General features: G+C 33.2%; 3 protein-coding genes across 3 annotated transcripts in view; all 3 read left to right on the forward strand.

Moving 5' to 3' along the window:
* The first annotated feature begins 157 nt into the window (after nt 1–157).
* LOC121421566 (clotting factor C-like) lies at nt 158–10,460 on the forward strand. The gene is made up of 6 exons (XM_041616314.1): nt 158–253; nt 3,526–3,630; nt 5,876–6,046; nt 6,406–6,579; nt 9,124–9,297; nt 10,199–10,460. The coding sequence occupies exons 1-6, from the start codon at nt 181–183 to the stop codon at nt 10,444–10,446; spliced, it is 945 nt and encodes a 314-aa protein (XP_041472248.1). The 5' UTR covers nt 158–180; the 3' UTR covers nt 10,447–10,460.
* Nucleotides 10,461–10,777: 317 nt separating this feature from the next.
* Nucleotides 10,778–14,278, forward strand: LOC121421809. Its single transcript, XM_041616609.1, has 5 exons — nt 10,778–10,910; nt 11,280–11,453; nt 11,831–12,004; nt 12,368–12,541; nt 14,007–14,278. Exons 1-5 carry the CDS (start codon nt 10,778–10,780, stop codon nt 14,276–14,278), a joined length of 927 nt encoding a protein of 308 aa, XP_041472543.1.
* A 286-nt stretch (nt 14,279–14,564) lies between these two features.
* Nucleotides 14,565–15,953, forward strand: part of LOC121421810 — a 45,667-nt gene continuing 44,278 nt past the window's right edge. Inside the window, exons 1-2 of the mRNA XM_041616610.1 lie at nt 14,565–14,732; nt 15,096–15,269. Coding sequence (XP_041472544.1) covers nt 14,600–14,732; nt 15,096–15,269 — 307 coding nt within the window. The 5' untranslated portion in view covers nt 14,565–14,599. The remainder of the gene's footprint in view (nt 14,733–15,095; nt 15,270–15,953) is intronic.

The following is a 15,953-nucleotide window of genomic DNA, read 5'->3' on the forward strand; positions in this document are numbered from 1 at the left end:
TGTTTTTCATCTTTGTTTAAAACAATTTTGCTCCAGGTTGAACCTCCCATTTAAAAGTTGTTAGAAAACTTGGTTGAGCTGAGATTGTGACAATTTAACAAGCCTTTAACATCATTATTCTGTTATCCATTCACAGGAAACTATTCTGGTTGAGAAATTTGAGAAAGGGCGCCCTCAAGTATGGGGTCCATAACCAACACAGTTACAGCTCTCACTGTGATAGTGATTCTTGTTCAGACGATCACAGTATCAGGTAAAATTCTTTTGCTTTTTTTTGTGATTCGGCAAGAAAATTGAAAAAAAAAGGTAATTCATGTTGGGATAAACTCGTCAGCTTTCCAAATTTTAGGAAACATGAATTTTGGAGGAATTCATGTAGACCACAAAATAACAGACTTTGACTTATAAAAATAATCAATGCATAATCTTCTTAGACTACTCAAACAGAATCTGTAAGGTTTTAGGATGTGTTCGCTTAATAACTTTGTCTCTTCCTACATGATATTTTCAACCAACAACCTTGTTTAGCTGATATGTACAATGTATAGTATGCACACTACAGATAAGACTAGCTATTTCATATTATAAAAGATTGTATTGCCTTGCAGACTCTATCTTACATTACAACTACTTATAGATAGCAATGCAAATCTTATTTATGAAGAGCGCCACCTTGAAACTGAGTAAAATATCTGTAGATTTCATAAGGCTAATTGCCATAGGAAGGCAAAAGATACTCATCCGACCCATTCACAAAATTTTAATTTGATAAAGCTGATTATTGAAAAGTGTATGCATATATGATTCGTCATCTCACACCAATTTAAGGGATGACATTCACTAAACATCCTTTTCCCAAATGGGGAAGAACTTTGATTTATTTATTTCCGTTTCACAGTAATGTAATGAACATAACAATAATATGGTAAACATAACAAAACAAGTTCGAAGATACTACAAAATATAATATGTATATATAAATAATCATAAATTTAAGGAACACAATTGAGTAAATAAATTTATCTAAAATGACATTTGTATTTAAAAGTAAAACGGAGGGACTTGCCGAAAAAAAACAAAGCTTGTACAAGAGGCAAGCCCCTAACTTAGTTTCATTACAAAACTACAACAAATAAATATTGGGTCGTAATGATAAATTGGTTTCAAAATAAATACAATTTTTGTGCACTTGAAAAAACGTAACTGATGGGTCATGTAAAGAAATATTTACGTTATACAATATTATAAGAGAGGGGGAGGTGAGGGGGAGAGAACAGAAGGGACAGAGGAGTGCAGTACATTAAGTAGAAAAAAGAAAAAAGATAGCAGGCAGCAGGAGCAGGTACTTGGCTAATTGCAGTTTTAAGAAGAAAAAAAAGTAAAACAAATGATATACATGACTATATGTATATAATATAAACACATACATAAAAGTCGAGTATAATTAAATTAGTTATTTTAGTTATTCAGCTTTACCTGTTTGCGACGAATATTGCAGAATTAACATTTTTTCAGTTTGCGTTTAAAAATATTTAAATTAGGGGATTCTTTGAAATCTTGAGGCAGAGAGTTCCAGTAGGCAGGCCCGGAGAAGACAAATGAGTTTTTTGCAAATAAAGTTCTTGTTAAAGGAAGATGATAACATTGACGTTGCCTTGTTGGGTAGCTGTGTAAGGAAGCATTTTTACGGAACATATTAGAGAAAACTTAACTTTTGGATAAATTTGAATGGCAGAAGAACTAGAGAAATATTGGACCCTCTAATTTTGAACAGTGTGTTGACTCAGGAAGTAGACCGTCCATCTCACAACTGGGAGGTCAGAGTTCAAGCCCCAACCATGGACCAAAAATATGTTAAAAGATGGGAGTTGCTGCTACCCGGTTAGGCATTTGTTCTGGCGCTCACAAACACTTGGGCAATTTTTTTTTTAAGTATTTCTATTTCATAATACATTAGAACAGTATATAGGTTATCGGTAATGTGCATTATTTTCTCAATGGGTTTCTGTGAGGGCTCGCATGCATCTCAGCAACAGTATTGAATTTACTTTTGCAAGCACTGACCCATGGAAAACAAGTTTTTACCTTCTTCTTCTTTTCTTTCATTATTACTTATATATTCATCTAAATGGATTTTTGTATTTGCATTATACAATTTGTATATTCTTATGATCAAATAGATAATAATAGAATAATTATTTTATCTCTGCACCAATGTATTGAAAGCTGGATCCAGACAATAAAATAAACACAGATATAGACTTGGTTCCAGCTATATATAAGTAGGTTATTCATTATCTCTGAATTTGGAAGTTTACATTCTGGCTTATCTTATTACTAACAAAATTGATGATTTTTTTTGTGTAAATATTATATCCTAGAATTTTCAGCCCTTTCATGTGTTTGAGAAGGTGTTTAATATTAATAAGATCAAAAAAATGGTTTACACTTAGAAATATTCCTGTGAAATGATACATTTGTAATATCCTGAAGATTTTCCACATTTTAACATTGGTACAGATCCATTTAAGCAAATGACGATATAACTGTTGAAAAATATTTCCACTTGAGTGAGCACCACTTACTTTTAAAAAGTTAGTGAAAAATGATTTGCGCAAATCTTTGAAATAGTTATGCGAATAAAAGTAGACCTTAATCATGAGGAACAAGTGGAATTTAGCTAGTAAAATTTAATTGAAGATATCTTTTTCTTTTTTTTAACTTGTTTCCTTGCCAAAAACACTTTGAAGAGTGCATTGTGCCCCACCCCACTCCCCCACACACCGAGCGTGGTGATTTTTGCTTTACACTGAGCTGTGATTTACATGAAACGGCTTAGGCTTGATTTTCATTTTGTTAATCATTGTCAAGCTTGGGAAAAGTGGAAAAACAAGTATTAAATTAAAAATTAGATGTGAACCCACTTTAAATGATTAAAAAACTTCGTGAAAAAATGCTGGAGATGTCTGATATAAACTTTTGCTCAGATTCAGTTATGTCCTCAGATCCAGCTGGCAGAAAAATGGTAAAGATTGTGTTTACTAAGTGTTGGAATTTCAGTTTGGGTGGCAAAATTATTTCAAAATGCTTGAATGTATCCATCTTATTTCAATCGACTAAAAGTGCAAGGGAAAGGTATGAGAAATGTTTCGCAGGGTAAATTTGATATCGCCCTTTCCCTTTCACACAGCGTGAAAATGAGAACTGCGCAAACAAATTTCTGCGAGCTTTACAATAATGGACAGTACTCACTCAAATGTAACATTCTGTCAAAACTTTTAATTTCATGGATAGATGAGACCCAAACCCAAGATTATATGTGAAAATATTACCAACATGATGTATATTTTTTTAATTCCCAGGGCTTTTTCAAAGTGTAAACTTTTTTTATACGCACTGTATAATCTAATCTAGATGAGAAATGGAATAGTGATGTGTTCTTTGGGGAGATTTTTAAAAACTTAATGATAGAGTGTCCTTTGATGAATTGAAATCTATGTCATTCTATATCTTGTATATGTATAGCGACGTGTTCTATGGACAGCGATTGCTTGAATGGAGGAACCTGTAACACCACGACATCAACCTGCAACTGTACATCAGACTTCACAGGCACAAACTGTGAAAATGGTAAGCTATTATTTTTGAATATCTCTTGATACAAGTCCACATATTGTTACAAAGAATAATGGAGCAGTTCCATTTTATTTTACTGTAGGATAATAAAATGCCTTGCTCAAGGGCAAAGGTGGAATGTCTGGAGTTTGAACCCTGGACTTTCATGTTTATAATCAGACCATGGCTATTTAGACCACGGTACCCCCATGTTATTATCATTCTTTCTACTCTGATGGGGTGTCCATATTTAATTCACATTCAAATACAACTTATCAAGGTGACACTGACTGTCAGTCTGATTTTTTTGTCTCGCCTGCATAGCAGAGCGAGACTATAGGTGCCGCTTTCCGAAAGCGGCGATGGTGGCGGCGGCGGCATTGACAACATTGAAATCTTAACCAAGTTTAAGTTTTTGAAATGTCATCAAAGTATACAGTATAGACCTATAGTTCATGAAACTTGGACATAGGGGTAATCAAGTATTACTTAAAATCCTACCTGAGTTTCATGTCACATGGCCAAGGTCTAATGTCATTTAGGGTCACTGAACTTAGACCACGTTGGGGGAATCAATACCGAAATCTTAACCAAGGTTAAGTTTTTTTAAATGTCATCTTAACTTCGAAAGTATATGGACCTAGCTCAAAAAACTTTGCCATAACAGTAATAGTGTATCACTGAAGATCCTGCCTGAGTTTCAGGTCACATAACTAAGGTCAAAGGTCACTTAGGGTCAACGAACATTGACCATGTTGGGGGTATTTGTGGAATTGTCATCATAATTAGGAATTTTATGGATCTAGTTCACAAAATTTAGATATAAAAGCAATTAAATATCCCTGAACATCCTGTGTGAGTTTCAGGTCACATGACCAAATTCAGATGTCATTTTGGGTCAATGAACTTAGGCCATGTTGGGGTTAATTGTTGAATTGGCATCATGTATGCAGAGAACTATACCTATCTTCCTTACCTCTATTAGCTGTAAGGTTGCAGAGCATATTGTACACAGCCAAATCATGCATCACTTGGATACCTCCTAACAGAATGTCAGTTTGGCTTTGGAAAGAGACCATCTTGTGAGTCGCAACTGTTCATGACCTTGCAACATGACTCATTCTTCCTGACTTTTCAAAGGCCTTCGATCGAGTGCTTCATAAGCATCTCCTTAAACTGAACCACTAGATGGAGTTAGAGGTCACTTACTCTCATGGACATATTTGAAATATCGCTTAGATTCACAAAACAATTATCGCTTAGATTCGCAAAACAAGGGCAAAAAGCAAAAAAGAAAGCCAATAATAATGTCACAGGCCTACACTATTTCTATTGTATTATATTACACATAATTATAGAATAATTATTTTTCCAAAATTTCACAATATGGAAACTCATTATTTAATCAAACTAGGTTGCAACATTGCAATACAAAAGATTCAATGAGGAATCAAAGCTTGTATCACATTACAATCAGGACAATTTGCAATATTCCAATATTTCTTATAATAAGAAAAGAAAGAAAGTGGATAATGTCATTAGTTTTCATACTTGCATACTAACCGGGATGTGTATATACAGTGGCGGACTGTGACTCAGAGAAGACAAAGCATTGGAGGGGCACAGCATTGTTCATTTACAATACAGTGCCCCTCCAATGCTTTGTCTCCTCGAGTCACTGTCCGCCACTGTGTATATAATTCTTTTGAAATTTAAAAAGAAATGATAATAAAATGTCATATCTTCCTTAATCGTACTTCTGATTTTCACTGTTGTTCTTGTATGCTTTTTCTCATTTTATTCAAAACTCTTTTTGCTTTGATGTGCTTAACATAAAGAAGTTTGGTGGAAGATATCAAACTCTCAAACTTAAATGGACAGGGTTGTTCTTGTTAGTTTCAAAATACATGTATTAATGAATTTGTTCACTGCCCGTGAGATATGGACTCAAAGATAGCAGTAAAACCTAGTTATGCGACAAGTTATATTCCAATCCATGCTAATAAAACATTTTAATTTCTTGTCAAATTAGAGTACATGTGTTAAAGAGGAAAGTGAGAATTAACAGACAACATATACCAATTTAGACCAAATAAGTCAAAAATCTCCATTGTTTTCCTTTTAAGCCATCACAAAAACATTTTTCTAACATTGGTTAGAAAGAGCTGCACACACACCTCTCCATGTTCAGATCACTAAAATGATTTAATCAGTACCCTATGATGACTCGATTTGATTTCTCTGTTTTCTCTTTATACAGAAAACTGTGACTTACTAGAAATTCCTTTCTCAAATCATACAATAAATGATACGTTGGAGCATGGTGCAAGTATCGTTGTAGCTTGTGACGCTGGCTACTCCACCGGTATGGGCACTTTGACAGAGCTCATGTGCGATAATGGGACACTTTCTGAATCTCTTGTCTGCTATGGTAAGATCCTTTCAAACTTGAATAAAACTGCCAAATCAAAAGAACAAGATTTGTTTGGAAAATCTCAATCTGAAAGCTACATGTATTTTGCTTTCTAGGATGTGCCATTTTGTCTTCATGAGTTTTGATTGTATTTAATGACTTAAGGACTAAGCATTTGTTTATTTTTGATATTTTAAAGATTAATTACTAAAATTTCATATTTCATTTTTAGAAATCTAGTAGGTTGTGGCAATGTTTTATTTAGAAAACAATGCCTTATACTAGTTTTTAGCATTACTTGACTTGATGATAATTCAATTTATCAACGTTGATTCTAATTTATTAAGCCAGGTATCCCATTTTTCCCCTTTATACAGAAAACTGTGACTTACTAGAAATTCCTTTCTCAAATCATACAATAAATGATACGTTGGAGCATGATGCAAGTATCGTTGTAGCTTGTGACATGGGCTACTCTACCGGTATGGGCATTCTAACAGAACTCTTGTGTAATGATGGGACTCTTTCTCCATCTCCTCCTGTCTGTTATGGTAAGATCCTTTCAATCTTGAATAAAGCTGCCAAATCAGAAGAACAAGATTTGTTTAGAAAATGTCAATCTGCAAACCACATGTATTTTGCTTTGTAGTATGTGCCATTTTGTCTGCATGAGTTCTAATTGTATTAAACGACATAAGAACTAAGCATTTGTTTGTTTTTGATATTTCAAAGATTAATTACCAAAGGATGCTTTTGCTTTTTTTTGGATTTCATATTTAGAAATCTTGTAGGATATGGCAATGTTTTAGTTAGAAAACCATTCCTTATCCTAGTATATTTTGCATTACTTGACTTGATTATAATTCAGTTTCTTAACATTGATTGTAATCTATTAACCCAGGTATCCCATTTTTCCCCTTTATACAGAAATCTGTGACTTACTAGAAATTCCTTTCTCAAATCATACAATGAATGATACGTTGGAGCATGATGCAAGTATCCTTGTAGCTTGTGACATGGGCTACTCTACTGGTATGGGCATTCTAACAGAGCTCTTGTGTAATGATGGGACTCTTTCGCCACCTCCCCCTGTCTGTTATGGTAAGATCCTTTCTATCTTGAATAAAGTTGCCAAATCAAAAGGAACAAGATTTGTTTGGAAAATGTCAATCTGAAAGCTATTTTGCCTTGTGGAATATGTGCCAATATTTTATCATTACTTCTGATTGTATTAACTGAAGATATGAGCAGTTGATTGTTTTGTATTTTTTAAGGATTTATAATCAAAATGTGATTTTTAAGGTGTTTTTTATTATTATAATTCTTGTAGGTTGTGGCAATGTTTTATTTAGAAAACAATGCCTTATACTAGTTTTTAGCATTACTTGACTTGATGATAATTCAATTTATCAACGTTGATTCTAATTTATTAAGCCAGGTATCCCATTTTTCCCCTTTATACAGAAATCTGTGACTTACTAGAAATTCCTTTCTCAAATCATACAATGAATGATACGTTGGAGCATGATGCAAGTATCGTTGTAGCTTGTGACATGGGCTACTCTACTGGTATGGGCATTCTAACAGAGCTCTTGTGTAATGATGGGACTCTTTCTCCATCTCCTCCTGTCTGTTATGGTAAGATCCTTTCAATCTTGAATAAAGCTGCCAAATCAGAAGAACAAGATTTGTTTAGAAAATGTCAATCTGCAAACCACATGTATTTTGCTTTGTAGGATGTGCCATTTTGTCTGCATGAGTTCTGATTGTATTAAACGACATAAGAACTAAGCATTTGTTTGTTTTTGATATTTCAAAGATTAATTACCAAAGGATGCTTTTGCTTTTTTTTTGGATTTCATTTTTAGAAATCTTGTAGGATATGGCAATGTTTTAGTTAGAAAACCATTCCTTATCCTAGTATATTTTGCATTACTTGACTTGATGATAATTCAGTTTCTTAACATTGATTGTAATCTATTAAACCAGGTATCCCATTTTTCCCCTTTATACAGAAATCTGTGACTTACTAGAAATTCCTTTCTCAAATCATACAATGAATGATACGTTGGAGCATGATGCAAGTATCGTTGTAGCTTGTGGCATGGGCTACTCTACTGGTATGGGCATTCTAACAGAGCTCTTGTGTAATGATGGGACTCTTTCTCCATCTCCTCCTGTCTGTTATGGTAAGATCCTTTCAATCTTGAATAAAGTTGCCAAATCAAAAGGAACAAGATTTGTTTGGAAAATGTCAATCTGAAAGCTATTTTCCTTTGTGGAATATGTGCCAATATTTTATCATTACTTCTGATTGTATTAACTGAAGATATGAGCAGTTGTTTGTTTTGTATTTTTTAAGGATTTATAATCAAAAGATGATTTTTAAGGTGTTTTTTATCATTATAATTGTTGTAAGTTGTGGCAATGTTTTATTTAGAAAACCATGCCTTATACTAGTTTTTTAGCATTACTTGACTTGATGATAATTCAATTTATCAACGTTGATTCTAATTTATTAAACCAGGTATCCCATTTTTCCCCTTTATACAGAAATCTGTGACTTACTAGAAATTCCTTTCTCAAATCATACAATGAATGATACGTTGGAGCATGATGCAAGTATTGTTGTAGCTTGTGACATGGGCTACTCTACTGGTATTGGCATTCTAACAGAGCTCTTGTGTAATGATGGGACTCTTTCGCCACCTCCCCCTGTCTGTTATGGTAAGATCCTTTCTATCTTGAATAAAGTTGCCAAATCAAAAGGAACAAGATTTGTTTGGAAAATGTTAATCTGAAAGCTATTTTGCCTTGTGGAATATGTGCCAATATTTTATCATTACTTCTGATTGTATTAACTGAAGATATGAGCAGTTGATTGTTTTGTATTTTTTAAGGATTTATAATCAAGAGATGATTTTTAAGGTGTTTTTTATCATTATCATTGTTGTAGGTTGTGGCAATGTTTTATTTAGAAAACCATGCCTTATACTAGTTTTTTAGCATTACTTAATTGACTTGATGATAATTCAATTTATCAACGTTGATTCTAATTTATTAAGCCAGGTATCCCATTTTTCCCCTTTATACAGAAAACTGTGACTTACTAGAAATTCCTTTCTCAAATCATACAATAAATGATACGTTGGAGCATGATGCAAGTATCGTTGTAGCTTGTGACATGGGCTACTCTACTGGTATGGGCATTGTAACAGAGCTCTTGTGTAATGATGGGACTCTTTCTCCATCTCCTCCTGTCTGTTATGGTAAGATCCTTTCAATCTTGAATAAAGTTGCCAAATCAAAAGGAACAAGATTTGTTTGGAAAATGTCAATCTGAAAGCTATTTTCCTTTGTGGAATATGTGCCAATATTTTATCATTGCTTCTGATTGTATTAACTGAAGATATGAGCAGTTGTTTGTTTTTTATTTTTTAAGGATTTATAATCAAAAGATGATTTTTAAGGTGTTTTTTATCATTATAATTGTTGTAAGTTGTGGCAATGTTTTATTTAGAAAACCATGCCTTATACTAGTTTTTTAGCATTACTTGACTTGATGATAATTCAATTTATCAACGTTGATTCTAATTTATTAAACCAGGTATCCCATTTTTCCCCTTTATACAGAAATCTGTGACTTACTAGAAATTCCTTTCTCAAATCATACAATGAATGATACGTTGGAGCATGATGCAAGTATTGTTGTAGCTTGTGACATGGGCTACTCTACTGGTATTGGCATTCTAACAGAGCTCTTGTGTAATGATGGGACTCTTTCGCCACCTCCCCCTGTCTGTTATGCTAAGATCCTTTCTATCTTGAATAAAGTTGCCAAATCAAAAGGAACAAGATTTGTTTGGAAAATGTTAATCTGAAAGCTATTTTGCCTTGTGGAATATGTGCCAATATTTTATCATTACTTCTGATTGTATTAACTGAAGATATGAGCAGTTGATTGTTTTGTATTTTTTAAGGATTTATAATCAAGAGATGATTTTTAAGGTGTTTTTTATCATTGTCATTGTTGTAGGTTGTGGCAATGTTTTATTTAGAAAACAATGCCTTATACTAGTTTTTAGCATTACTTGACTTGATGATAATTCAATTTATCAACGTTGATTCTAATTTATTAAGCCAGGTATCCCATTTTTCCCCTTTATACAGAAAACTGTGACTTACTAGAAATTCCTTTCTCAAATCATACAATGAATGATACGTTGGAGCATGATGCAAGTATCGTTGTAGCTTGTGACATGGGCTACTCTACTGGTATGGGCATTGTAACAGAGCTCTTGTGTAATGATGGGACTCTTTCTCCATCTCCTCCTGTCTGTTATGGTAAGATCCTTTCAATCTTGAATAAAGTTGCCAAATCAAAAGGAACAAGATTTGTTTGGAAAATGTCAATCTGAAAGCTATTTTCCTTTGTGGAATATGTGCCAATATTATATCATTGCTTTTGATTGTATTAACTGAAGATATGAGCAGTTGTTTGTTTTTTATTTTTTAAGGATTTATAATCAAAAGATGATTTTTAAGGTGTTTTTTATCATTATAATTGTTGTAAGTTGTGGCAATGTTTTATTTAGAAAACCATGCCTTATACTAGTTTTTTAGCATTACTTGACTTGATGATAATTCAATTTATCAACGTTGATTCTAATTTATTAAACCAGGTATCCCATTTTTCCCCTTTATACAGAAATCTGTGACTTACTAGAAATTCCTTTCTCAAATCATACAATGAATGATACGTTGGAGCATGATGCAAGTATTGTTGTAGCTTGTGACATGGGCTACTCTACTGGTATTGGCATTCTAACAGAGCTCTTGTGTAATGATGGGACTCTTTCGCCACCTCCCCCTGTCTGTTATGGTAAGATCCTTTCTATCTTGAATAAAGTTGCCAAATCAAAAGGAACAAGATTTGTTTGGAAAATGTTAATCTGAAAGCTATTTTGCCTTGTGGAATATGTGCCAATATTTTATCATTACTTCTGATTGTATTAACTGAAGATATGAGCAGTTGATTGTTTTGTATTTTTTAAGGATTTATAATCAAGAGATGATTTTTAAGGTGTTTTTTATCATTATCATTGTTGTAGGTTGTGGCAATGTTTTATTTAGAAAACCATGCCTTATACTAGTTTTTTTAGCATTACTTAATTGACTTGATGATAATTCAATTTATCAACGTTGATTCTAATTTATTAAGCTAGGTATCCCATTTTTCCCCTTTATACAGAAATCTGTGACTTACTAGAAATTCCTTTCTCAAATCATACAATGAATGATACGTTGGAGCATGATGCAAGTATCGTTGTAGCTTGTGACATGGGCTACTCTACTGGTATGGGCATTCTAACAGAACTCTTGTGTAATGATGGGACTCTTTCTCCATCTCCTCCTGTCTGTTATGGTAAGATCCTTTCAATCTTGAATAAAGCTGCCAAATCAGGAGAACAAGATTTGTTTAGAAAATGCCAATCTGCAAACCACATGTATTTTGCATTGTAGGATGTGCCATTTTGTCTGCATGAGTTCTGATTGTATTAAACGACATAAGAACTAAGCATTTGTTTGTTTTTGATAATTCAAAGATTAATTACCAAAGGATGCTTTTGCTTTTTTTTTGGATTTCATGTTTAGAAATCTTGTAGGATATGGCAATGTTTTAGTTAGAAAACCATTCCTTATCCTAGTATATTTTGCATTACTTGACTTGATTATAATTCAGTTTCTTAACATTGATTGTAATCCATTAAACCAGGTATCCCATTTTTCCCCTTTATACAGAAATCTGTGACTTACTAGAAATTCCTTTCTCAAATCATACAATGAATGATACGTTGGAGCATGATGCAAGTATCGTTGTAGCTTGTGGCATGGGCTACTCTACTGGTATGGGCATTGTAACAGAGCTCTTGTGTAATGATGGGACTCTTTCTCCATCTCCTCCTGTCTGTTATGGTAAGATCCTTTCAATCTTGAATAAAGTTGCCAAATCAAAAGGAACAAGATTTGTTTGGAAAATGTCAATCTGAAAGCTATTTTCCTTTGTGGAATATGTGCCAATATTATATCATTGCTTTTGATTGTATTAACTGAAGATATGAGCAGTTGTTTGTTTTTTATTTTTTAAGGATTTATAATCAAAATGTGATTTTTAAGGAGTTTTTTATCATTATAATTGTTGTAGGTTGTGGCAATGTTTTATTTAGAAAACAATGCCTTATACTAGTTTTTAGCATTACTTGACTTGATGATAATTCAATTTATCAACGTTGATTCTAATTTATTAAGCCAGGTATCCCATTTTTCCCCTTTATACAGAAAACTGTGACTTACTAGAAATTCCTTTCTCAAATCATACAATGAATGATACGTTGGAGCATGATGCAAGTATCGTTGTAGCTTGTGACATGGGCTACTCTACTGGTATGGGCATTGTAACAGAGCTCTTGTGTAATGATGGGACTCTTTCTCCATCTCCTCCTGTCTGTTATGGTAAGATCCTTTCAATCTTGAATAAATCTGCCAAATCAGAAGAACAAGATTTGTTTAGAAAATGTCAATCTGCAAACCACATGTATTTTGCTTTGTAGGATGTGCCATTTTGTCCGCATGAGTTCTGATTGTATTAAACGACATAAGAACTAAGCATTTGTTTGTTTTTGATATTTCAAAGATTAATTACCAAAGGATGCTTTTGCTTTTTTTTTGGATTTCATGTTTAGAAATCTTGTAGGATATGGCAATGTTTTAGTTAGAAAACCATTCCTTATCCTAGTATATTTTGCATTACTTGACTTGATTATAATTCAGTTTCTTAACATTGATTGTAATCCATTAAACCAGGTATCCCATTTTTCCCCTTTATACAGAAATCTGTGACTTACTAGAAATTCCTTTCTCAAATCATACAATGAATGATACGTTGGAGCATGATGCAAGTATCGTTGTCGCTTGTGACATGGGCTACTCTACTGGTATGGGCATTCTAACAGAGCTCTTGTGTAATGATGGGACTCTTTCTCCATCTCCTCCTGTCTGTTATGGTAAGATCCTTTCTATCTTGAATAAAGTTGCCAAATCAAAAGGAACAAGATTTGTTTGGAAAATGTCAATCTGAAAGCTATTTTCCTTTGTGGAATATGTGTCAATATTTTATCATTACTTCTGATTGTATTAACTGAAGATATGAGCAGTTGTTTGTTTTGTATTTTTTAAGGATTTATAATCAAGAGATGATTTTTAAAGTGTTTTTTATCATTATAATTCTTGTAGGTTGTGGCAATGTTTTATTTAGAAAACCATGCTTTATACTAGTTTTTTAGCATTACTTGAATTGATGATAATTCAATTTATCAACGTTGATTCTAATTTATTAAGCCAGGTATCCCATTTTTCCCCTTTATACAGAAATCTGTGACTTACTAGAAATTCCTTTCTCAAATCATACAATAAATGATACGTTGGAGCATGATGCAAGTATCGTTGTAGCTTGTGACATGGGCTACTCTACTGGTATTGGCATTCTAACAGAGCTCTTGTGTAATGATGGGACTCTTTCTCCATCTCCTCCTGTCTGTTATGGTAAGATCCTTTCAATCTTGAATAAAGCTGCCAAATCAGAAGAACAAGATTTGTTTAGAAAATGTCAATCTGCAAACCACATGTATTTTGCATTGTAGGATGTGCCATTTTGTCTGCATGAGTTCTGATTGTATTAAACGACATAAGAACGAAGCATTTGTTTGTTTTTGATTTTTCAAAGATTAATTACCAAAGGATTCTTTGCTTTTTTTTTGGATTTCATATTTAGAAATCTTGTAGGATATGGCAATGTTTTAGTTAGAAAACCATTCCTTATCCTAGTATATTTTGCATTACTTGACTTGATTATAATTCAGTTTCTTAACATTGATTGTAATCTATTAACCCAGGTATCCCATTTTTCCCCTTTATACAGAAAACTGTGACTTACTAGAAATTCCGTTCTCAAATCATACAATGAATGATACGTTGGAGCATGATGCAAGTATTGTTGTAGCTTGTGACATGGGCTACTCTACTGGTATGGGCATTCTAACAGAGCTCTTGTGTAATGATGGGACTCTTTCTCCATCTCCTCCTGTCTGTTATGGTAAGATCCTTTCAATCTTGAATAAAGCTGCCAAATCAGAAGAACAAGATTTGTTTAGAAAATGTCAATCTGCAAACCACATGTATTTTGCTTTGTAGGATGTGCCATTTTGTCTGCATGAGTTCTGATTGTATTAAACGACATAAGAACTAAGCATTTGTTTGTTTTTGATATTTCAAAGATTAATTACCAAAGGATGCTTTTGCTTTTTTTTTTGGATTTCATGTTTAGAAATCTTGTAGGATATGGCAATGTTTTAGTTAGAAAACCATTCCTTATCCTAGTATATTTTGCATTACTTGACTTGATTATAATTCAGTTTCTTAACATTGATTGTAATCTATTAAACCAGGTATCCCATTTTTCCCCTTTATACAGAAATCTGTGACTTACTAGAAATTCCTTTCTCAAATCATACAATGAATGATACGTTGGAGCATGATGCAAGTATCGTTGTAGCTTGTGACATGGGCTACTCTACTGGTATGGGCATTCTAACAGAGCTCTTGTGTAATGATGGGACTCTTTCTCCATCTCCTCCTGTCTGTTATGGTAAGATCCTTTCAATCTTGAATAAAGTTGCCAAATCAAAAGGAACAAGATTTGTTTGGAAAATGTCAATCTGAAAGCTATTTTCCTTTGTGGAATATGTGCCAATATTATATCATTGCTTTTGATTGTATTAACTGAAGATATGAGCAGTTGTTTGTTTTGTATTTTTTAAGGATTTATAATCAAGAGATGATTTTTAAAGTGTTTTTTATCATTATGATTCTTGTAGGTTGTGGCAATGTTTTATTTAGAAAACAATGCCTTATACTAGTTTTTAGCATTACTTGACTTGATGATAATTCAATTTATCAACGTTGATTCTAATTTATTAAGCCAGGTATCCCATTTTTCCCCTTTATACAGAAAACTGTGACTTACTAGAAATTCCTTTCTCAAATCATACAATGAATGATACGTTGGAGCATGATGCAAGTATCGTTGTAGCTTGTGACATGGGCTACTCTACTGGTATGGGCATTGTAACAGAGCTCTTGTGTAATGATGGGACTCTTTCTCCATCTCCTCCTGTCTGTTATGGTAAGATCCTTTCAATCTTGAATAAAGTTGCCAAATCAAAAGGAACAAGATTTGTTTGGAAAATGTCAATCTGAAAGCTATTTTCCTTTGTGGAATATGTGCCAATATTATATCATTGCTTTTGATTGTATTAACTGAAGATATGAGCAGTTGATTGTTTTGTATTTTTTAAGGATTTATAATCAAGAGATGATTTTTAAGGTGTTTTTTATCATTATCATTGTTGTAGGTTGTGGCAATGTTTTATTTAGAAAACCATGCCTTATACTAGTTTTTTAGCATTACTTAATTGACTTGATGATAATTCAATTTATCAACGTTGATTCTAATTTATTAAGCCAGGTATCCCATTTTTCCCCTTTATACAGAAATCTGTGACTTACTAGAAATTCCTTTCTCAAATCATACAATGAATGATACGTTGGAGCATGATGCAAGTATCGTTGTAGCTTGTGACATGGGCTACTCTACTGGTATGGGCATTCTAACAGAACTCTTGTGTAATGATGGGACTCTTTCTCCATCTCCTCCTGTCTGTTATGGTAAGATCCTTTCAATCTTGAATAAAGCTGCCAAATCAGGAGAACAAGATTTGTTTAGAAAATGCCAATCTGCAAACCACATGTATTTTGCATTGTAGGATGTGCCATTTTGTCTGCATGAGTTCTGATTGTATTAAACGAC

This window comes from Lytechinus variegatus, chromosome 9 (genome assembly GCF_018143015.1).
Source record: "Lytechinus variegatus isolate NC3 chromosome 9, Lvar_3.0, whole genome shotgun sequence".
Lineage (NCBI taxonomy): Eukaryota > Metazoa > Echinodermata > Echinoidea > Temnopleuroida > Toxopneustidae > Lytechinus > Lytechinus variegatus.